The sequence below is a fragment of the Gavia stellata genome, chromosome 6 (assembly GCF_030936135.1).
Source record: "Gavia stellata isolate bGavSte3 chromosome 6, bGavSte3.hap2, whole genome shotgun sequence".
Classification (NCBI taxonomy): domain Eukaryota; kingdom Metazoa; phylum Chordata; class Aves; order Gaviiformes; family Gaviidae; genus Gavia; species Gavia stellata.
The window spans coordinates 9,543,551-9,567,985 of record NC_082599.1 but is presented as its reverse complement, the minus strand read 5'-3'; the positions used below and the strand labels follow the sequence as shown (position 1 = coordinate 9,567,985).

Below are 24,435 nucleotides of genomic sequence, written 5' to 3'. Positions count from 1 at the left end.
CTTTTTTCTTTGAACTTGCGAGGCACTGTTGTATGACATTAAGAAGGTGAATCCAAAGAGGACCATAGATGTAGGGTCATTCCAAGTAAACCCTGACGGGACACAAGAGAGGAGTAAGGTAACAGAAAAATGATATGACAGCACATAATTGCTGATATGTGCAATTACCAACCACTTATCCAAACAGCAGTTGGTCTTAATCTTACAACCTTTTTTCTTGCTAAGGGTATCAGCCACTAAATTGCTTCTGCTTCCTCTGGGACCCAAAGTAATCTTTAGGCTTGAAATTGAGGTATTTTCCTTCCTTTTCAGTACCTACATTTCTTTGCCTTTTTAATATTTGAAGCAGTATTGTTCCATTGTTAATCTTGATAAAAAATAAATCAGAGCTACACGCATTATTAAGACAGAGAAAGAAAAAGGGAGAATGAGAGGGAGAGAATATACATTCTACCCAGAGACAGACCTTCATCTAATCAGGCATTGCACTGGAGGTCTGAATGGTGCCATCCATGGGCTTCTTGTGGGTCCTGAATACCTTCAACTTCCACTGCCTATGGTGGGAACTGAGGGTGGTTAACATTTTGCTGGACCAAGCCCTCACATTGCCAACTTCCAGGAGCAGAGCTTGGCTTACTCTATGTGTTTTGCAGCATGGAAAATAGAGATCATACTAGATACATGTAAATCGAAAAGCCTCTGGAAACGTTTGGTGAGCTCGATCATTCAGCAAATATTTCAGAGGATTGTTGTTGACTCAGATAATGGACTTTTCCATCATCTCTGTCTGTAAATTAAAAGGCTTAAGAGAGTATTTAAGGCATAATGAAGATGAAAGCTTCTTCTTTGTAAATGGCTGTGGCCTTCTCAAGATGATGCTTCTCAGGCCTGGCTTTACATGTCTGTTCCCAAGCTATCACTGAGAAGGACTGAGGACTAAGCTGTCCAAGGATATGTCTGGAAAGAGGCCACAGCTTTCCAAGGCAGCAGGAGGTGAGCTGAATCGGAAGCTGTCCAAGACATTTGAGTCTTCTGAAGTCCAACTGCAAGAAGTTTATCTTTACTGTCAATGGGAACTTCAGGCTCAGGGTACCATTGTGGCCGACGGTGTGGTCAACAGCAATGGTCAGTAAGATTAACTAAGAGGAAATGAGAGGAGGACACAGTGGGGCTTGCCTGACATTGCACGGTTAGTCTACAGCAGAACAAGTGACGCTTGGGGTGCTCCTGGAGTGGTCCCAAGTCAGCACCCCAACCCCTGGGCCTTGCTGCCTCTAACAGCGTGGGTCGGCGTCAGACTTCAGTAGTGAGCGGATACGTGTGCGTCTTCCTCGCTTTGAGCAAGAAAGTCATTTCAGTGCACAAAAGATGCCTCAATGTGGGCAAGGGTATGCATGGGTGCCCACACCTGCCTGTGGACACACAGACACATGGGAGATGACTGCAGTAGGTCTTGGTGCAAGAAGTAAAGCAATACAGATAACTACGCATATGTTAATAAAGTCTGACTCTAGTGCGTACTGCCATTCTTGTTTATTCATATGTTGACCCCAATATTAGCAGTACACATTTCTTAAACAAAACCCATGTCCTGCACTGCTAATTGTTAACATAACAGAGGGTTCGTGAACCCGTCTTTCATCACATCACTTAAACATTATTTAAACAGTATTTTATTACATTTATTTCTTCAGAGGTAAAAACATTTCCTTGCTCTGCCTGTCAACTGATTTGAAAACTAAATATCTAAATTGCTGTAGTTTATTTTTCACAATGATTTCTATATTGTTTCAGTATTAGCCTTTGAGAATAATACAAAAAATGTAGCCCTCTGTTGTCTTAATTTTGGGATATCAGAAGAATGCTTTCCCAGGAAAGAAATATTGGCTGGCTTGTTCACAGAATGAGTTTTAGACCCTGGTTTGGATCTTCAAAAGTGAGCAAGGGAGTTAGATGCCCAAACCCAGTGACTTTCAATGATAATTGGTTACTTAAAATTCAGAGGCCTCCTTCAAAAGCTCATCCCTAATCTCATCAGAACAATTTCTACTTCATTGTAATTAACTGTGGATTTAGACTGCAGTATAAATTCACCTTGACTAAAATTTACAAAAGCATCCTGAAGTCCTATTTTCAGAATGGCTCAGGTCCCAAAAAGCCCAGGCTCTACTGAAAGTCTCCAAAGTTACTAATGCCATATATCTAAAGTGTGGCACTGGAGACTTTTCCTTCTGAGTTCAGATGTTTGCATCTGCCACACCCAATTTCCATCCCACAGTAAGGTCTGTGCACCCATCGCCTTCCCTCCCACGAAGAGCTGGGGATCTGCGGTCTGGAGAAGGGCTGCAGTTGCTCCAACTCATTCTGGATCTGATGAAGGTGACCAGGATGGTGAGGTGTGCAGTGAAGCAAACCTGCCCACACTCTGTACGTAACCCACATCTCCCGTGGCCATAAGGTTTAGGATGCTCAAGCTTCTTCAGTGTTTTGAAAACATTGGGTCCTTTGTCTTTCTAGGGTTTCTGGCCATGATCTGTTTTGGTCTGATGGATTAAACCATTAAAGGAATATGTTTTATTAGGATATTGCTCTTCAAGAAGAAAGCAAAGGTTTGGCTTGGTATGAGTGAGTAGGGGTTCATAATGTACCTTGAAGTGAATGTAGAGAATGGGTAGATGTGGACATAGGATTTCTCTTCTCAGCTGAGCTGCTAATTGTGGAATGTGTACAGCAGGTTTTAAAAGAGTGGCATAATTGTCTTCTGTCTGTTGATTGCTTTTCCACTTAGGCAAAGAAGAGGGGGCAGTGAAACCCAATATTGAAAGCAGTGCCAGAAGAGCAAAGAAAAAAACCTTCTCTGGAAGCTTTAAGATTCCCACTTCTCTTGGTATGATTGCAGGAGTTTCAATTCTAGGCTCTGTTTCTGCAGAGCTCTGCATTTTTTTATGCACAAGTCGTTCTATAGACCTCTTTGTTATCATGATCCCAGCATGCTCCTATGTGTTCTCGATGTCAGAGCTGCAATCTGGGGGCAGGCTCTCATTGCTTTACTGCAAATTGCAATTGGGTGGCAAATGGTTTCCTGCCCCAGGAAAGAAAAAAAAAGTCTTTCAAAGATTCCCCATCCTACATGGGAATGAAACCAAAAAAAATGGAAGCTAAGAAAAGTCAATACTTTGTGTTTTCCAGTAGGCCATTACTGGAGGCTCCTACTGTATGGGAAGCCCTGGATTAAGATTTCCTATCTACTGATTCACACAAAAGCCTTGAATTTTTTAGGGTTTGTTGGTTTTCTTTTAATTCAGAAAACACTGATTTGCTGCTGATGACACTTTTTGGAAGAATCACATGAACCAGCTCTGACAATGATTTCATAAGGGCAAGTTTTTTAGTTCCAGAAGGACATGCGTGTCTAGCACTGGATTGCCACATAGACAGAAAAGTTATTTAGAAAGAGGAGGTTAGGTGGGTAGGTCTCTGCTGGTGACCAAGGAGACTAGGACCAGTTCCCTTCCCTGTAGTCAAAAGGTATGACATGAGTTGTATCTGTATCCATGCTAAACACTCTTCACCCTAAAGTGCTCACTGCATCCTGCTCTGTCCCCAGACAATACCTTAATACTCTCAGATAGTGATATCTGGGATGAGATCAGTTTAATAGTGTAGATGACAAAAGACCAGTGCCTGAGCCCATGTGACACTTGGCAGACGGAGCCCTGCCTGACTCCAGCTCTGTCTTCTGGGTACCACAGGCATCAGCAGCATCAGTACCTTTGCCATTGGGGTGTTGGACATTTTTTGGCACCCCGCTCTCTGATTTTCTCCAGCAGAGCATCGATTATTCTGGGATCCATCTTTTTTCTTGTTTTTGAACAGAAAATTCATCCTAAAGGTGAGAAATTTTTTTTTATTAAGCTTTTGTGAGGCTTGTTACATTCTGTAATCAGTTTTGGTTCCAGCAAATCAGGCTGGATGCGAGTTTGTGGACAGAATAAAATACACCTCAGAGCAACCTCCCTACAAACAGCCCTCCCAGTCAGAGTCTCGTCCTACATTTCTGCCTCTGATTTTGCATTGCTTGTCTAATTATGTTGGCTGCTGTGTAATTATTTTCATGGAACAGTAATTTTAACAGCATTCATCTTATCAGAGGTGCAAATTATACCTAATAACATACAGCAATTTTCAGTTAAAACTTTCATAACGTTCAAAAGTCCTTGCATTTTTCAACAAGTTGAAGAGGAAATAAATATTCTCCATTTTGTATCCTTCTTTTCCTTTTTTCATAGAGAAAACAACCTACTTATTTTCTTGGAGTCAATGAAACCCATTTGAAATAAAGCACTTTTATTTTGGAACAAGACTGTCCACATGGGGAGTTAATCAAGAATAATTATTCCTCTCTAAATTCACATCCTCAAATAATTTGAATTAAATCCCCAGCATAGACAAGCCCTAAATGTCAGAGGAGGTTAAAAAAAAAGTCAGCTAGAGGAGATCTATCATATCAGAAAGCAATGAGAATAAAAACCTTGTCTAGGCACCCAGGCTAGGCCAGTGAGGAGAGCCATGTCAAGACTGATTCAGACTCATTCACCACACTTGATTACACATGCACTTGCTCGGTGCTTTGAAGTCAATCACATATACATCATCTGTAGCATCATCTGTACGTACGCACTGTGGCAGTGATAGCAGAGTCGGGGAGGGAGATACTGTGATCGTCAGAAGAGAGCAAGTTTAAACATATTTCAGGAAAAGAGTTTTGCTCAGGGATGCCTTTTCCTCTTGCTTTTCCAGCAGGCTGAAGGCAACATGACTCGCACACCTTTCAAAGAGGGGGAGCTATGGGGAATTTAGGCAGATCTGCACTTCCATCTCAGATTTGCCAAACTTGGGTTTTATTAAAACCCAAGCTTTGCTTTCAGTTTACAACTGAGCAGCAAGGCTTGTAGCCATTATTTCTCTAAAACAACATTAACGCTGCGGTGCCACTGGGGTGCCTTTGCTGTGCCAAGAGCCAGCAGTTGCAGCAGCCTCCGGAGAGTCTGGGGGCAGGACCAGGACCCCCGTCCTCTGCAGCCCCCCTACAGCAAAAGAAAAATACTTGCCCTGTATTTACCTGCATGACACTGCACCCTTCAGGCAAAGCACTGGCTGCCGGCAAGCAAAGCCTGGAGGCAAATCCCGTAGCCATGTACAAACTCCCACGGTGGTGGGTGGCTTGGCCAGGATTTCCATCCGCAGAACTTCAAAGTGCTGTGAGCGTCCAATGGGCTCAAGCTTTCATCAAACATGAGCCATTACTTATATTTTGAGGTGATTCTCTGTTCAGCAGAGCTTTTCCACCAAAGTGTGGAAACCGCGACCAGCTCCCCTGCAGGTTTCACAGAGAAAATTGGGCTCTCAGGCAGAGATAAAAGGAAGCATCTTCATGTAGAGCTTGATGCTCCCTTATGGGAGGCAAGCCAGGCTAGCCCGCTGGGCTCAGTTTCACAGCACAGCATGGGCTGGGGTGCTTGGGTTTGCTTTTTCTGGGTGGAAAAAAAACCCCCAAGAAATTGGCTCCTGAGGCAAACAGCCCCTTGGCTGCCATTTTGATGAGAGGAAACTTGCCCAAGGCAGCACCACATCCCCACAGCCGGAGTTCCGCCTCATCTCTCCCCCTCCCCAAAGGCCAGAGAGCAGACGGCATTTGCAGTGCAGGAGAGTGCAGACCCTGCTCTCTTCCCCACCATCCCATCCCAGCTTCCCTGTCCCCTCCTGTCCCTTCCCTGCATGCCCAAACCCCCAGAGAAACGCCGGGTCCTTTCTTGAGGAGGGTCCGTATGTGTTGGGGAGGGAGAGCAAGCTCAGTCTCTTGGAGATGAGGGACACGAGTATCCACCAGAATTATTTTTGGAAGAATTTCAGTATCTCCTCCTGGGGTGGGCTAATGGGGACAAATCGCAGGGGTGGCATCCACCGAGAAGGAAAAGCATCACTGCCAGTGCACAGAGTGACAGCGCAGTGAAGAAGAGAGGAGATTGCTGGCCATCACTGGTGCCTCCGACCAGGCACTAGTGCCGGCACGCGGAGGAAATTCCATCGGAGGCAGCAAATCATAGAGCAAAAGCTCAGATTAATCAGACATCAGAAAAAAAATCAAGTTACAGTACTTGGGAGGAGTACAAACCATAGGGAGACGACTAGAGTCCTTGATCGGCAGGAGAATAAAGCACCACTTGGCAGTCAGTGACTAGGTCAAGCGCAGGTTGGGATGTAAGATACAGCACTTGGCCCTGCATCAGACCCAAGGACTAGGGCAAGATTTTTTTCCAGTTTGGGGGGAAATGGCTACTTACAAGTTTACTCAGAAGAATGTAATTGGATGTTGTCCAGAAAGTTTAGTTTCTGGAGTTATGCAGCACCACTTTGTCATTCCAGTGCTCAAGCGACCCATGGAAATGCCAGGGTGTGAATGAAACCCTTTTTCAGCTGCTTCGGGTCGAGGCAGTACAATCCTTCTTCTGTCCAATTTCCAGCCGTGTTGATGAGGAACCAGCAAAGCAGGGCTCTGCGTCCGACTCTGTTCCCAAAGGAGGCTGGTTTTCACATTCCCGTTATGCAGTCCTGTAGACGGCTCTTCCACACTGCATCTGGAGGGTGGCTTTCCCCGTTCCCCTGATATCTGGTTGTTACTGTTTGATCTGACAAACACTTCTCTTTCTGAGTCATGGTAGCATTAACACTGGTTTTAAGGAACAGGAATTCATTGGACAGTTGTTGTGTTTTTTAATTGGGGTTTTTGACTCAAAGGACTGCTGGAGCCAGCACCAAGATACTTGTTTCTGGAGGATCCTGAATTCACTGTAAATGCAGGCAGATGGAGCCAAGGAAGTGAATCTGGGCTGAAGACAAACAGAATTGGATGCAAAGTGTCACCTCAGAATAAATTTGACAAGATTGCGATGACCGTACAGGAAAACAAGTGGCCACACTGAAACAGAAATCCAATTTTCGTGGAAACCTATGGTGGGTGCTGATCTGTTCACATGAGGGCTGTGTAGTAATTCCTATCATCTCTTCTTCTTGCTCTCTGCCAACAGATGTGGTTGGGAGAGGTTTCCTTGCCTCTTCTCCCTCCTGTGAAGTTCAAGTGGAGTACCACAGAATCACAGAATCATTAAGGTTGGAAAAGGCCTGTAAGATCATCAAGTCCAACCATCAACCCAACACCACCATGCCCACTAAACCATGTCCTACAGTGCCATGTTCACACGTCCCTTGAACACCTCCAGTGATGGTGACTCCACCACCTCCCTGGGCAGCCTGTTCCAGTGCTTCACCACTTTCTCAGTAAAGAAATTTTTCCTAATATCCAGCCTATCCATGCTTGTTGGTGACACACACATGCCTGTGGCATTGATGCCAGCTGTGGTTATCATTTCAGGTCCCAGGACAAAATCCAGAGTTTATCTCCAGAATTATGAGAAGGCTCCATGAATCCATGAATGATGGCTCCAGCAGCTAGAGCAGTGATTGATGAAGATCCTGAGGCATGTCTGAGGGTGACAGGCTCTACTGAGCTGTTAGTGTCATCAGGTCTGATGGGGAGTGCATAAGCAAAGAGGAACAAGATCAGCTCAGCCCAGGTCAGATATATCAACTTCTCAGTTTTAGGTGGAAAGATGTTTCCTCTTTCAGGTGCTCTACCAGTATGCACTGCTGCCAAGGGCAGATATCACTGAGACTTCCATTAAAGTAAATTAAATTAGGGAGATATCCCATGTCATATAAGTCAGTTTAGTGGACTGGTGGCAGAATTCCTCTGCGTCTATCAAGACCTAAGATGAATGAGGATAAATAAGCCATTTCTCAAATTAATGCCTTGCCACTTTTCCACTGCTCTCCAAAACTGTACAGCAGATAGAAAGACCAAAACCCTCCAGTATTGTTCATCCCTTTCTGTCATACGGGTTTTCTGATGATTTCTCTCCAGCCAGTTGTCTTTGCTTTGGATCTTTGCCTTCTTGGTTTTCTCCCAACAGAAGTTTTCTGTTGCAAAAACTCATCGAGGCAAGTGTCTGTCAGACCAAAGTATAGAGACGGATGAACTTCTTAATGCCATCTTGGACACTCAAAGAAGTCAATGAACAGGATTTAATCTAGTGTGTGACATGAAAGGTTGTTCTTCAGCTAATACTCTGGGCAGGTTAAATGTATCTGTAGGGTCAGATCTCGCAGCAGGAGCAAAATACTTAAGCAAAATGTCAATTCTGCATGACACGATGTTACCAGCTTGTTTGGGGAAAATCTCCAAGTATTAAAACTGTTGTTATGTAAATAGTTCTTGTTCTTCCCCCACAAAGTTGCAGACCACAACTTTGCAGTGGTGTTCTGTATCTTACATTACCGTGCCAGCTGACCTCTACTTCTGTTCATCGGGTATAAGTAGAGTCTCCAGATGATACACGACTTTCAAGTCAGGGACTTTCTCTGAATTATTTGACAAGTTCCATTATCGCATTTTTAAGCCAGATACAGAGTCCTGACAACTCTCAAAATATAAAATTATAGAAATTCTTTAAGATCAAGAAATTGTTTGAAATCCTTCAACTAATTATTAAATTCCAACCTTCAGTAATAAGGCAGGAGAACTGCCTAGCTAAGGCAGAGTACTCAGAAGATGACTGGTATGGAACTGTAGGCTGCTTTACTCAAATCAAGTGTTTCAGGAAAGCACAAGTACATTTTCCTGACTGCCTAAAATGTCAGTCTGGAATCCCATTTCTTCCTTGAGCACTGGGTGCATGGAGCATTTTGTGGCTAGCTGTGTCTGTGGATATCTAAGTTTTTTGTGACCACTCTGTCTTCTGCTATAGCTACAAGGTAAGATATATTGCATTTGTCTTCTGATCTTTGCTACATATGTTGGATAAACAACTACAGAAAATCCACTCACCAATTCAGTTAAGCAGATCTGAACATCTTTATTGGATACCTTTCCAGCCAGGGACTTTTCTGCTGAGCGGATTAAATTCATTATATACACCACAATATTTCTGACTTTGAACACGAACAAGGATTTACTTTTTTCCCCACAGCTCTTTTCCATTCTCATTAAAAACAGCACATCGACAACATGATACCAGCTTTCACACAGAATCAACAGCAACTTTTGTATTTCCTAGCACCCATCCCTACAGCCATGCACCCTTCCTTTGGAGGGGAGCATCGTAAGGCTTGCAAAGGGAGTAATATGTCTGTGACCCATTTGTCTCCTTTGTGCTGAGATTACCCACTACGACACTGACTGCAGTCACTTTTGTGATTTATGTCCTTGTTCCTTAACGGCACGAAGCAGTTTTTAAAGCCATGGGAGATAAGTATGCTCAGTGTGTATGGATACTGCTCAGTGAAGCAGCTACCAAACTGCGTTTTGAATAACGTCCCTGAATTTACTAATCTCTGCTTATAAAGGCAAAATATTTGCAGTACTGAGTCAAAGGCTGGGATCTTCAGTTTGCTCAGCGCTGTCTCAAGTCTGTTCCTCTTGGATACAATGGCAGATTTACCATCAGCTTCTCTGGGAGTCATAGTCAGGCCAAAAACAAGGGCTTATGGAAATACCATCCATAGTTCCTAATCCTCTGCTGCAAGACTTTCCAGAAAGGCTGTCCTGTCAAGCCCCCTTTCCCCTTCCTCAAGAAGTTATATTCACATTTTATGTAGTGCCCCCATTTACTAGATCCTTTAGTGAAAAATCTGAAGCAAGCAGAGATAATTAACTTCCATATAGCTAGCACTGTATTCCCCTATTCAAGAATGGAATTGCTTTTAATCTAGGTAGACTCATCTGTTCAGGGCAAGGATATATACTTTATGAGATGATGAAACTGGCTGTTACAAGTTAAACTATATTTCTAGGCTTCTAATTTTTAGTACTTCCTTTGCACACTACAATTTTATTTGCTCCAAAGCCAAAGTAAACTGGACAGGTAGCATAAAATTAATTCCCTAATCCATAGGCATAGCACAAGGCTTCCTTGTAATTCTCCATTTGTTGTTCCAGTTCATAGCTTGTAATTCCCGTGTGATGCCCAGCTCTCCATAAGGACTGCTGCCTATAGAACATCAACTCAATGGCATTACCCCACCTCTCAGCAACTGCATGATGGCCCCATTTCTGCCATGGACTGGATACTGTGGTACTGCAGGGAGAATCAAAGAATATGGAGAGAAAATTGTTGCCATAATAAAAATAAAGTCTTCATCCAGAATGGTCCTGACTACTTCTCAGTGTGATGAGACCTGTAACACAATATGTTTGGATCTCTTTATTAGTTCCTTTATATATATGGCTTCCTTATTTCTAACATTTGCTATCAAGACATCAAAGATTTATCTACAGACTTTAAACAGAAGAGAGTGTGGACTGCCTGAATCTTAGTGCTCACTGAAGGTATTTGCTGCTTCATGCAGCATTGCTGTAAGCTCTCTGCACTGCCTTCCCTGTTTCTCCTGGCTGCCTTTCAGTCCCTAGCTTTCCATATTTCCTAGCCTGAGCTTCCCTGAAGGACTGAATCAAACTTTGGTGTTTAAGAAACTCAGCAGACATCACCTTCTGTGTCATCAGGTGTAGTGTTGTTTGCTCACTGGAACTGTAAAATGCTCTTACAGCCTTGGCATGTGAAACCTGGCTCTGCAGCAACGAAGAAGCTTGTGCTTTCTATCTTCCACAGCAGAAATCTGCAGGCTGACTTCCGAGCTGGATTTTTTTTTTAACCCTACAATGGGACTTAACATTTTTGAGAGGTTTCGGTTTGCATTCAACAAATGAACCGATTCTGCTTTCATCTGTCAGAAGTCCTAGGCGCTTCAGAGCCTTTAAAGTGAAATGATCCAGGAGGCTTGGCAGGCATTAAAAACCTCTCATTTACTTGCCTATCAGTTATGTTGCTTACAGTCTTCCACAAACAGATCTTAACTGGGCTGTGGCAGCAAAATGGGAAAAATTTTGCTCTTGACATTTCCCTGAACACCCTTCAGCAGTGCTATAACCAGCCAGTGAGCACATCCCTCTCTCAAGTTGTTCTTTAATGAGTATCACTTCCAGTTATTTTCCCCCCAAAATACTGCACCCTTACCTTTTTTCAGAGACAAATACTATTCAACTTCTTGTACAGGCACATTTTCCAGGAATATTAGGATGTTTTATCACATAGTCCATATACTGATTGCTTTTCTTTGTTACCTGTCCCTGAAGTCCTCTGTCAGGGATGCTCAGGTTTTCTGCTTTGTGTTTCTTTGAGCTTTTTTGTCTAACCTCAGGGCATTGAAACTTAGACCCTTTGATATTCTGTGAGGGCTTCGCAGTGAAATACTCATCAGCGAACTGCTCTGACTTAAATGTTCATCTAATCTGGAGTTTAGTCTGACAAATTTAGCAGCTGACCCATCTCATGTCTTACTCAGCCTGGACTAGCCACAAGACTGACTCCGCTGTACTGGGATGATGGGTTTGTGTGAATCAGGCTGGAAAAGACCCTCACAGAGCACCGGGGAAAGCAGCTCAGGCTCAGGTATCTCCCTCTGCAGTGTTTCTGGTCCAGACAATTCCAGCTACTTTCACAGCAGCATCACGTAACCGGGGTTTTGGCAGCCCCAGATGCAAGCCATGAATGGCCAAGCAGCAGCAGTGCAGGACACGCTAACCTGTGTCAGAAAAGCTCTTGGCTTAAGTCAGCTCTGAAATCTGCAAAGCTGTAGCACATGTTAGCCTTTGTTTGATCTTTTCTTAACACCACCACTAGCCTGATCCTGGTCAGGATGCCTACATGCAGCTATATCTTCTCCCTCCCCACATCCTAGATGAGAGGAGACTGACCTGGACTTCAGTGCCCCAACTGACAAGCTCTGGTAGAACAAGAATTTGCTAGAAGCAGTAACTCTGGCTAAGCTATGCTGATGTCTCCACAAGCTTTTGGAGGTATTTCAGGAAATATTAATGTCATGACTTTTGAAAGAAACTTCTGCTCCTGTACAGAGCACCCCCTTCTCCTCGTGGCATGGGAAGAGCAGGGTGGGTTCCTCCCAAGATAACTCTTGTCATCTCCTTGCTCCCAAAATCAGACAGATATTGGTGTCCCCTTTGGGACTCCCAACTCCTATGCATAGAGGTCCCATCAGCTGTTTGTTACACTAGCTCCAGGCTGTAACGGCTCCCGGAATACCTTTAATCCAGTTAACCCTGGATCACTGAGCCCTCCCTGCAGAAGATGACTTGGCAGGGCCGGTTACCTTTCGCAGAGGTGGGTGACACAAATTTCCCCAGTGCCCATCCTTAGCATGCAAGGCTCAGTTGACTTGAAATGTGGAGACAATTCCTCCTCCATGAGATGGGAGGGTGAGAGCTGGGAATGGCAGACTCCGGTGCAGTTTTCAGGAGAAAAGTATTGAATTATTGAATTATTCCCGTCTGCTGGTCCTGTACTTTCAGCACAGCCATTTTCTCCCACTCTGCTTCAGTGGTGATGTCTGTCTTTTCTGTTTTAAGAGAGTCCTCATCATTACGTAAACTCTTATTACAGCTCTTCATTGTCTGTTCTCGGTGATATTAAGCTTACTCTGCTTGCCACTCCCCACCGTTACTTCCAGCCTGGTGGCCCTTCTCTTCCAGTCCCTCTGGGAAAGCGGGTCGCTACCCTGTGGTGGAGCAGGCAGGAGGGCTGCCAAGTCACCTTTCCCCAGGACTGGTGCACCCCGTATCTCCCACCCACTTGCAGGAGCAGCAGCACCCAGATTCATTGCACTGACTGCTGTAGAGGCAACCGCAAGTCCACCAGGTCAGCCCATCTCCTCTGGTTCCTGCTGGTCTTCCCCTACCAGACCTGTTCGCTTCTTTCCCATTCCTACTCTAAATTCCCTGTGTGGCTCTGAAGAGCTGTTCGTATGTCTCCCTACCACCAAAGTGGCTTCTTTGTTCTTCCTCCAGTTACTAGCTGCAGTTGCATGGGAAGGAGGTATGGGAAGCCACCCCAGCTGGGCTACTTGGGCTATTGGAAGAGAAACACCTTCTCTGCCAGTTTATATACACAAAAATATAGCTGTTTCCTATCTCCACAGTGTCTATCAAAACTCATTAGTCATACATTGGTGGTTTCTTTGCACCCTCACATTCTCAGTGACGGCTGAGGCTGAAAGGGGATGGAGGAAAGCGTGACACCTTTTGGGTCAGAAACATTAGTTTCTGGCTAATTGGAGAGTTGGGCAGTTCAATAAATTGCTTAAGGCATTGCAGAGGGCACAGCAAAGAGCCGCTTTGGTGTGATGCATCCTACGGGCTTGACTCGTTACCTGCCTGCCTTCTGGGGAGTATACGCTGCCGTACATTACCCATCTCCCAGGCAAATAAACTACCCACTGTCCTCCCTGTTGCTGCCAGGATTTGGATCCTGGGAGTCCTCATCTCTGTCTCCCTGTGGCGCTGCTAAGCCTCCTAAATTGATGAAGACTGGTATTGGTTATTACCTGGAGATTTTGATACAGAAATACTGAAACGTTAAACGACTTTCCATTTCTTCAGAGGCTCTTTGGGATTTTCATTTCCTGTGTCTAAAATGGCATGTGATTCGAAGTGTCATCTCTCTGGCATGAAGTCCTTATTTCCTATGTGCTGCATCTGCCCGATTTGATTGCGTCGGTCTTTCAGCCTCAAAAATATCCGGCAGGGCAGATCTCACTCTTGCAATCAAATAAAGGCATTAGTCTGTTGTAAAAGACTGGAAAAAATTACTTGTGCAGCCATCGAAGCGTCTCATAACAGCATCAGGAAACGCCTAGACAGCACGTTGCGAGCGCGGGAGACAGTAAGGGGTAAAACAGCAGCACGTTGTGCTGGGATCAATGAAAGCTTTTCACCCTCCCCGCTGCAGAGTGTCAGCCCTGGGATTTGCCCGGGCTGCGGGCTCCCAGACCTGCCGAGGAGCTCGTTGGCTTTCCAGTCCTGGACGGTGAAAGAAGTGGGGATGTGATTTGCAGATGCTGTAGCAGAGCATCTCAGGGGCTCGTCAGGACACCTGTGATAAGTGGGCTCTGAAAATAAAACAGGGAAAGAGTTTTGCTTCCAGTTGCTGCATGGAGCTGTAAAATGAACAGCAAGTGTTCTCTTAAAAAAAAAAAACAAGGCAGAAAAAACCCTGCAATTCAATATTTTGCATATAGGATTTAAATCTTAAGTGTATGTTCCCATTCTCTTGCGGTTTATAAAAAGATAACTGAGAGGAACTATCAGGCTTCTCCTAGGAGCCTGCTCCGGACAACAAAACCCACTCTATTTATGCAATGATGGTGTGTCGTCATACAGAGAAATGTGAAGCAGCAGCCAAAACCTAAGACGACTCATTAAGGCACCCCAAGGGCTGCCCGCAGCCGGACTGCACTACTGCCGTTACACCTCTGGGCTGCAGGGCAGGCACTGCTTCAGGGCAATGCTTTCCCAAAAGGGTACCCCCAAAGATGGCCTGACCGGCGCTAAGAGACAGGGGGGAAGCGGCGATATTTTTTTTTTTTTTTAGCCTGGCAGTACCCATTTCCTAAACACAAATCTTTTTGCCCTTTTTTTTTTTTTCCCCACAAAAAATAATCAAGGAAAAATTTGCACATGGGTTAGGTGAATTGCGGGAGGACTTGTGAGGTTGAGGCATTAAAAAATTTAGCTTCTGTTTAAAGAGGAGCTGTTCTACCGTGCATTTCTTTAACTTGGATAAAATAATTAGGCTTCCTGAGCTTTACTTGCTCATTATCCTGATCTTGCAAAAAGTTGTTCAAAGGGGATGATGGTCCTATAAGCATCACCAAAATGATATGATCCTGTAAAGTATGATTTTTCACTCAAAAAATCAGCTTATAAAGGAGTGGCTCTTGCTCTCTTATTTTCTGCAGGAGTTTCCTGCAATTCAGATTTGATACTCTTGAAACAGACCCATTCTGAGTATTTTCAGAGTAGCTATGTATGACTATATTTTCAGAGTAGTTATGAGTTTTCTTTACATCACCAGTCTTACAGTTTCTGTGAATTGCTGGTAATGTTGTAAGGCAAAGAGGTAACTATAGCTTTTCAATTCCTGAGATTCCTGTGAGTCCTTCTGGGTCTGTATGATTTATTGACAACCAAGATCAGATGGGCTTTGGTTGCCTTAATCCAGACTGTAAAGCATATGGCTCCATATATACGGATTACAAACAGTAGCTGATACTTACTGCAACTGTTGTGCTAGAAGCTTTGCAGCAGAATATTAGGAAAAGGTGAATTATTTCTTTATTTGTCTCCTTTTTGATAATTTGGGATAATTTTCCTCCTTTTTTTTTTTTAATCTTCTTGATCAAAATATTGTACAAAAGGAGTTTTCTACAAAACTTTTCCTGGAAAGAAGAAAACACTGGGCCAAACCCAGGTTCTGATAATGCCATATACATCACCCAAGAGACGTGGCAGTGGCTGAGCTCCCTGCTGAAGCTATGAGATCTCGATGTCTTTTGGCAGGGAGAATATAGCCTGCTTGATGCTGCCAAGGGCAAGCAGTAGCAAGACTGGGGCAGCCCCATACTCCTGGTCCAATCTGGGTCGTTGGGTTAATCAGGTGAAGATACATTGCACATTCCACACTCAACGGCGTGAGTTGCAGATGGTAGATTTACAGTCATTTTCTTGGCATGGTACCCCTCAGGCCCTATCCAGTGTGTTATTTTAGACAGCATTCTTAATATTAATTTATATGTCAATGTCCAATAAATATCCATATCTTTAACGCTCTGCAGTGTAATGGAAGTGGAGGCTGTGGGTGCTTCTAGCAGTGTTCTACAAGAGCCCTGAGGACAGCCTCGAAGGCACTGCTGCATCCCCGAGAGATCCCGCTGAGATCCTGGAGCACATTGGAAGGAAGGCAACACAGAGCTGAGAGGAGAAAATTAACCCAGAAACAAAACCGAGGTTGATTGTAGTTGGAGGAAAGCGGAGCCCGGATGGCTGTGCTGAAAAACAAACCAAGAAAAAAGAAATCTGGCCAAAACCCAACATCTGCTATTGAAGATGAGGTCGCTTATAAAATGCCACTCTCTACCTACCTGCCAGCCTGGTTGGCTTTCATTATTCAACTGGGACAGGAATATCCTCTGGCGATGTGTGCGCACACAGCATCCAGCACAGTTGCTGTGCAGTCCCAGATGGAGACTTGCTTGTGTATGTACACACACAGATACACACATGTATATATGTATATTTAATGTGCAGCCTGTATTTGAAATCTCACCTACGTCCACACCAAGCCAATTTATGGCTAGATGATGGAAGGTCATAATTAGAATTAATTAATCCAGTGGGAAATCCATTCCCAGGCAGCTCTCAGCAAAAGGCAGATTGGCTATGTAAGGAGGATAAGCTGTAGTTCTAAAGCTCTTCTTAGATATTCCTGTCACTTTCAATATCCCCCGGGGTGTGAACAGGTCTAATCTCCCACCCTGGGAGCCACCCATTTTACTGGTGTGCTCTTTCTTGCAAGGAGGAGAAGCTAAACGCGTAGTCCAACACCGTAAAGATGCTGGTGAAATATAGACACAGAGCATCCTCACAGTCTGCTTCCCCAAATCCCTCCAAACTATCCAAATGGAAATAAAAATTTCTGTCTGAGCCCAGCTCAGCCCCTGGCATGTATGTAGAAGCGGGGTTGCTGTTTCTGAACATTTTAGTGGGCAAACAGAGGCATAACTGACTATCTGACTCACCTGGTCGACGGTGGAGCTAGAACCTAGAGCCTGGTGCTACCATCTACCGGACCACGCTGCCTCCTATACGGAGAACTGGTGCCTGGCTTTTTGGAGAAGGAAGCAGATGCTTTCCCACTCCCAGACATCTCCGAGATTTTGTTGTATGGAAGCTAAACAGAAACTTTCACAAGAGCTGGATTTTGTGTTTTGTTGCAAAGCAAATAGGTTTTTCTTCAATAATCCCACTCTGCAGTGTTTGCACCATCTTTCCTGAAGCAAGACACGCTAAGGATGCACTAAAAAGTTACTGCTATTTAGTGCTGGCACCTCAGTAATACCAAGAGCAACCAGTCATGGAGCAACCAACTCTACATGACCCAGCATAAAGACATTACAGCAAATCAGCTTTTGCCCAAAGGTGTTTCTCATCCAAATAATTTTAATAATACAGATAGGTATTTTTTAAATAGGTGAAATCAGAGTTTGCCCTGAAAATTTGGAAACCGGAGGATAAAAGGAAAAACCATTCCATCAGAGAAGATAAAATTAGCTGTGGTCTAAATTTCACCGCAGTATCTCATGAGCCTTTGGTGCTCTTCAAATGTCCCACACGTATATTAGTTTTATACCCACTTGAGAATGAAGTCATTTTCACATAGGATTTTTAATGCTTAATTATTCTTCTTTTGTTCTTATTTCTGTCACTATCCGAGTTTTAAGTTGTTTAGTTGCTCGGTGATTCGAGTTTTTCAGTTTCCTGAAGAGAGAGCGCAAAGGTGATGAGGGAGAAGGTCCCACTGACACAAATGGGGATTTCCAAGAGAGGGCACTGCGGCCGGACAGACAGACCCAGCCTTCCAGGGAGAACATCCTCAGCCAGTAAATGGCAAATTCAAACTCACAGAGATCAAAGCCTGTGGGCATCCTCACCCAGTTGTATCTCTACTGGCACCAGCCTCGTACCGGTGCGCACACAGGGACATTGACATCCTATTTTTAACAGCCAGCCACCACGCAAGCTTCCCTCTGAAATGTAATTTGGCGATAAGGAAGTCCAGACTGGCTGCATTTGTCTCCATGAAGTTTCTCTAGAAACTAAATGTGCTTTGTCCTCATTTGTCTCAAGCTTGTAAAAATGTTTACATCCCATAAAACCCTTGGGAAAGCCCATGAATCCATGAATATTTCAGCAATGCATACCTGCCCAAGACTATTGTATTTCTTAATCTGGCTCCCTTACATATATGTTTTTAAACATTATTTTTTTAAATGAGAGAAAAATCCCAGAGAAAACATCTGTATAGAAGGAAGATCAGAGTTGAGAATGTATTTATAGAACTTAAGGGCATTTTCTTAATGGGTTGCAATTATAAAGAGCATAAAACCCCCAGGAAGTCCATATACAAATATACACTACCAAAGAATTAAAAGCATGTTAAGGTAATAAACACAGAAGTATCCAGTGACGTGATCTGGTTCCCTTCAGATAAGATGGAGAGTACTATTGCTGTGAATGGGAGACGGAGCCTGAATTAGCCATAGGGTGTCAGGGGTGGAGGGACAGTTGTTCGAATCATTGATCACGGGAAGTCGATAGCAGCTCACCGCAGATGTTGAAAGTTGGTATCAGTTTTGCTTGTGTGTTCTGCATTGCCTTTTCCTATATTTTTTTGGTATCTGGTCGTTTTATGCAGCTTTATAATGGCACACATTTTTTTCTTGAGGTATTTAATTTATTTGTGGATTTTAACATATTGAGCTATTTTTTAAGGAAATTATTTTCACTCAGCGAAGATGTTCTTAATGGGTGATTGCAGTTACATTCCCCAGCAACTGTTTCTTCACTGAAAGAGGCGAGGCAATCTTTTAAAACCACTGACCGTCCAGCATCTCCCCTTAAAATGCATTTGAAAATGGAACTACCAGTTTAGGACACAACTCCAGGAACTCACCAAAGAAATATGAGATTTTAGCCTACAAGTGACTCATGGGGCACCGTGGCCAAGGGGGCTGGGCAACTGCTTCTTCCCAAATGGGTGTTGAAGGGTGCCAGGAGCTGGGCTGGCTCTCAGGCAGGGGATGCCAAAATCCTTCAGACACCTGCTGCTTGTCAACTGGGTGAAGGAAGGGCATCGCTTGATAGGTCTAGGTTAGCAGAATTGGGATGGAAAAGGTGATTTCCAAGAAAAAGCTCCAGGACGTCGCTGAAACCCCCTGAGCTGAAGTCTTAAGTCATGGTCAGACTTCTACTGGTTAATAGTTTGGGCATTTTACCAGTGAACTACAAGCCCAGGGATGGCAATTTTTTGCCAATTTTTTTTTTTTTTTAAATGGCATGTTAAAAATTAAATCTAGCCAGGACCCATGTCCTCATAGCTCTGTCTGGGGAAACATCATCTCACAGGTTGTATGAGTACCTGCCGCTCCTGCTGCAATGGCTTTGGTAAAAAGAGGTGATTTGGAAAGGAAACGCTCCGGAGAAATTAAGCCCTTTTATACAGGTAATCAACTGAACTGAGTGAAAGGGCTTTCCCTCCCGAGAGCTCCTCGCCCTAGTGGAAGCGATTCTATAGATGCTATTTTGAAAGCATGTCATATCCATTGTGTTTTGAAACATTTAATTATTTGTGACTCCCTTCAGCGTGGGAGCCTTTCTTCAGCAGTGCTAGGTGGGGTAATACTCTCGTAATCATCTCTTGAATATTGTGTGGAGTCTATCGCTGTGGGATGGGGAATCGGTGACAGCCAGATATTTGGGGGTTGGGTGCCTGGGGTTCAACACAGATTTATGCTCAAGGTATTTAGCTCATGGCATGAAGGTGTGCATGGTTTTACACTATGTTTTTGTGTATGCAGTCATCCCCACTGATTTGCATTTGCTTTGAAAACAGATGACTTTGGTTTTTATAGATTTGTATGCACTTTTGCTGTGGAAAAACACTCCTGAATGCTTACAGTAATCTGGAAAAGTTACATAGCTGTATCTAAGGCATTATCAAATGTAAAAACAGATGGCTCATGAAAATATGCATGTGCTTGGAATATTTGGATCTACCATCCCTAGAAACATTCTAGAAACCAAGCTAAAAATTAGAAAGGCTTAATTGTAGAAAATTAGGCTAAATTCAAGAAATCAACTGCTCTCCACTTTTTCTTTTAACTAAAATAACATCTAATTGTATCAAGTACTTTCATGGACTGAACAGAAAAGCAGCCAGACTTGGGTTTTGTCCTAGCAACCGTACACAAGGGATGCTTCAGGGACAACCATCCCCTTAAGATAAAACCAGAAAGTGGTTCTTACTGTTAATTTCCCTAAGTGTATAAACACTTCTCAGTCTTTAAGTAAAATCAGCTCTTAGTTTTCTGCGGAATGGGGGTTAACTCCCTGGAGAAACGCAGGGAGTCCCAGCAAGCTGCTGGAAGAAGCTGACCTCTGGTACCTGTAAGTGCAGCAGAGAGGCGGCCGCTCCTGCCAGCTGGGGTGATAATCCCCTTTGCCTCTGGTAAGCGATAGCCAATAAGTCTGCACAGAATTAGTTGGTGATGTTTATTTATCAACTGGGTCTCTTTTCACCACTGCTAAGTAACTCCAAGTCCATTTTTTGGGTAGGGAAGCTTAGTTTAGATTGCTCATAGGTGAGGTTATGAATTTCTGCTGGCTTCCCCTGGGCAGGTATGTGGGTAGATGTGTTGGAGGGTAGCTCTAGATGTTTGCAGTAGATTTTTTTTTGAGAAAGAAAAAGCAAAAAAGACACCAAAACTTCAACATTCCTGGAATACCTTTTGCAAAGGCTAAGTGCCCTTGTTTTTGTTCGGACTGACCAAAGGAAGAGGCCGTACCTGGCTTTCTCGCGGCTGATGGGATGCTGGCAATGCTCGTTGGGGCTCGTCAAGCAGCAGCAGGGAGGCCCGTGGCTTTTGTGCTCCCTTTCCAAGTCCCAAGCATCCCAGCTTGGTGAGTTACAGCTGTCCCTAGTAGGAGAGAGGAGTGGGGCCCTGAAGCTGAGACAAGCACTCTGCTCTCCCTAGTTTTGAGCAAGATTTGTACCGTACAAGACATAGGCTGGACTGTGCATTGCCACAGAAAATCTGGTGTAAAATAGGTAAATCTCCTGGGTGACCAATTGCTCTTCTCTGTGCAGAGCTCACCTGGATCACATCTGCTCTTGATCCATCGTTCAGGTAGCCTTAAACTACACTTGGACATCCTTTCTCAGGGCAGGCATGCTCACAGCAATTTTGTGCTGAGAAACTGGAGTGAGGCTCTTCTGGACCTTCTGGATCCAGTGCGTTTAGATACCCTCTTTAAGCATGACACATCTATTTAAGCATATATAAATATATGACACATACAGTTAAGCATATAGGCATACGCCTACGTCCCACTAAAGTCAAAGGATCAATGCTTTGAAGCGCTTACTGTAAGTGAGGAATAACATGATGCTGTGCAATGTTTTAAAATACACTGCAAATGGACAATTTGCCATGGCTTTATATTACTTTGTGACGCAGCAATATCTTTGAACAAAACCTCCGGCTCCCTCCTTGTTTCCTGGACATTCAAAAACCAATGCAGCATGCAACTGAAAGCTCTATTAAGAAATAAAAGAGAAATTATGTGATAAAGCCACATGGCAGCCCAGCCAGGGCTGCATTTCATTAGTAAGCCTTTTTCTTTTTGTCTGCTAATTTATGGTCCTCTGCTCAACAGGCTTTGTGTCACTGGGCTGGAGTGGCTTAACAGAGGTGGAAAGCTTTCTCAGGCAATGAAAGGGTGTATTACCTTCTGTCCAGGAACAGGAAAGGAAAAATGAAAATAAATCGATTGCTGTTGACTGAGGACAGGCAATGTCACCCCAAGCTGCTATCCATGAGGATGGTATGATGTATTTTGTTGTTCCTTCTACAAGTGGGGATGTGCACATGGAACCTAGAGGACAGAAACGGCCCTGTCGTAGGGGAGGGCTCAGTAAATGGGGCTGTGAGAAGTGGCCCTGTGCGGGGGGTCGGGGTACGTAAGTAGCTTCAGACACACGTGGAGCAAGTGGGGATGGAGTAGGCAGAGGAGACACAAAATCCGGCCCCAAGGAAAAATGGAGAGCTAGCACAGCTGTAGCTTAGGCAGCATCCATGCTACTAATGTCATGTTAGAGGTTATTTTAAGTGAAAATTGCACTGCTTTAACTACATCCCCAAGCAAAGAGAAAAGCCAAGATAAAAGTATGTAGGAACCATCATTTATGTGGAGACCTGTTTTTCCAACCCCTTGTACTCATGGAGGGATGAGTATGGGCACCAGAGGATAGTCAGAGGATAGCCGATATCCTCGCTGTAAAGTTGGCAGAGTTGGCAGCATTGGGTAAGTGGGATGGGATTCACAGATCCACATCCCTACTGATGCTGGGGAGACATAGCCCAGCTTAAACCTGTCCCAGCTTGAGTCAGTCCTTTTGCAATGTGGGCAAAAAAAAGGGATTTCAGCTGAAACCTAGGCAGGAGCCTAGGTTAACTGCAATATGAAGTCATGGCCAGATGGTTACCATCCAGCAGAGGAATAATGAAGGTATTAAGGTTAATTTAACAGGCTTAAGTCTATAGGTGGTCTTAGAAGGCTGCACTCAAGTAGTTGAAACCTGCCACCCTTTACTTGCCCTGGAAGCGTGGAAGCAGCAGCGGTGGACGGAGGCTCGTGCAGTACTCCCGGAGCAGGTTCAGTGCTGTGGAGGATGTGCTGGATTTCCCCCGGAGCGTGGGGACAGGCTGCAGACCTGCCTTTCTGAGCGGAGAGTGCTGGGGCAGGAGGACAGCGGAGTTCGAGAAATTCTGAGCTTTTAGCAAGGAAATCTATGAAGCATAGAAACATCCACGGATTAGAAAATTTTATCTACTGTCATGTATAAGACTAGTTAAAAATTTCCAGCGGGGTTTCCCTTTATCAGTGTTATTTCCTGCACTGCAGTCACAGTCTGTCCCCTGACAGGCGTGTTGCTGCTTTAAAATTATTACTTTAATAGAGCAATGAGGAGAACCTGCTGCTTTACTTTGAACAGCGGGGAGTAGCAACACTTTTGACTCACCTGCTCGCAGGGATGGAAAAAGAGGTTCAGGAGGTGCAGGGTGTCACCCCGGGGAGGAGGTGGCACAGCCGGTGTCAGCGGGGAGCGTCAACCCCCAGCTGGGAACCAATGGCTCTGGGGATGCACCATTACTCAGCTCAGATCTGGATCCCATGGGAAACCCAGCAGGCCAGCACTTCATCTTAGCTTGCTTTCCCTAAATGAAACTCCACGACCTGCTCTCCAGCACCAAGGCCTCCCTGTGAGGGGCGATGTCCACCCGTGCACTCCAAGATGGGGTGTTCACCTCCAGCCTGACCTCCTCAGCCCTTCACCTCGCAGACTTCCCCGGCTGTCCCCACCAAGGATTTGGCCCAAGCCCAAGAGCACAGACAGTTGTGTTTCAATGCCTGTGACGGTGCCTGTTGAGTCCATTAGCCCAGATGTGGCCCATGGGACTGAACACTTAAACCGTCTCCAGCACAGCAGAGTATCAAACTTTTTTTTTTTTTCATGTTTTCTCTCCTTTGCTGGAGACTCAGTCACGTACGTGAGTTGTTCCCGGTTTCTCTGCCTAGTCAGCCTTTCCTCACGGTGTCCGGCGTCCCTCGCAGGCAGCCCTTCGTTAGGAGAGCTCGTCTTGCCTGGGGAAGAAGCGGGAAAGGCTGATCAAAGCACGTGGGCTCCTCCTCAGCCTCTTTTTGCTTTTTGACTTTATCCAGTCTGTGTTTGAGTGCATTTGAGTCCATCCCGCAGAGCAAGGGAGGAATAGGGCCCTTTGTTTGCTTGTTGCTAAAGCACCTTACTTCTAATTAACAGCGTGATTTAATTAACATTAGGCAGAATCCGCCTGGTTTTGTTCCCTTAGGGGATAAGGGGAGGATAGCAGGCAAGGCAAACAGGTAACATCCTCTTCTGACACTAATTCTCCGGGGCATGGGCCTGATTTCTGAAGGCTGCTCCAGGCTATCTTCTCCAGACGCTTTGAATCTAAGGAAGAAATAAAGAACCCGAGTGTGAATAAAGTTCACGTTTGGGGAGGAAGGTTGGCTTTGACTGACTATTTGTTTCCTCAAGTGGTGGTGGGGAGGGGGGGTGGTTTTGAGGGATTGCAAACAACTTCTGAACAGCGTAGAGCAGAACTTGGGAAAATAAACCCAGTGATTTTTTTTCAGCTGAAGATGATGTGCACGATGTCATCCTTTTCTGCCGTGCTGAGATCCTTATTATTCAGAGGAACAAGCACTTGCTGCTGCAGATTTTAAGTGTGTGGATCAGAGAAGTGTTAATGGACGGCTACTTGTACCAGCTAGGTCTCCACCCAGACCTAGGTACGACAGTTTTATAATAAGCTATATGAGGTATGATAAGTTTTTAATATATTCACAACAGTATATTCATCGCCTTTATTAAGTATGGGTTTGTCAGATTTTTGGCATTGTGGAGAGCATCCCTGTGAAGCGTAGGAGCAGAGATATTCGGGCACGGCACAAAGAAATGAAACATTTTCTAGGTAGCTGCAGCCTGGCTGCACGGACACCTCGCCTGGCTGTAGTCTGGGTCCTCTTCTGCCTCTCCTCCCCAACGGGGCTGGCAGGGCACTTGCCGTGCTGATGTGGGGGTTTTGGTT

General features: G+C 44.6%; 1 protein-coding gene across 1 annotated transcript in view; it reads left to right on the top strand.

Moving 5' to 3' along the window:
- Positions 1-24,435, top strand: part of CNPY1 (canopy FGF signaling regulator 1) — a 48,928-nt gene that overhangs the window by 13,207 nt on the left and 11,286 nt on the right. Inside the window, 1 exon segment of the mRNA XM_059818787.1 lies at positions 23-118. Within this exon segment, the coding sequence (XP_059674770.1) occupies positions 23-118 (96 nt within the window).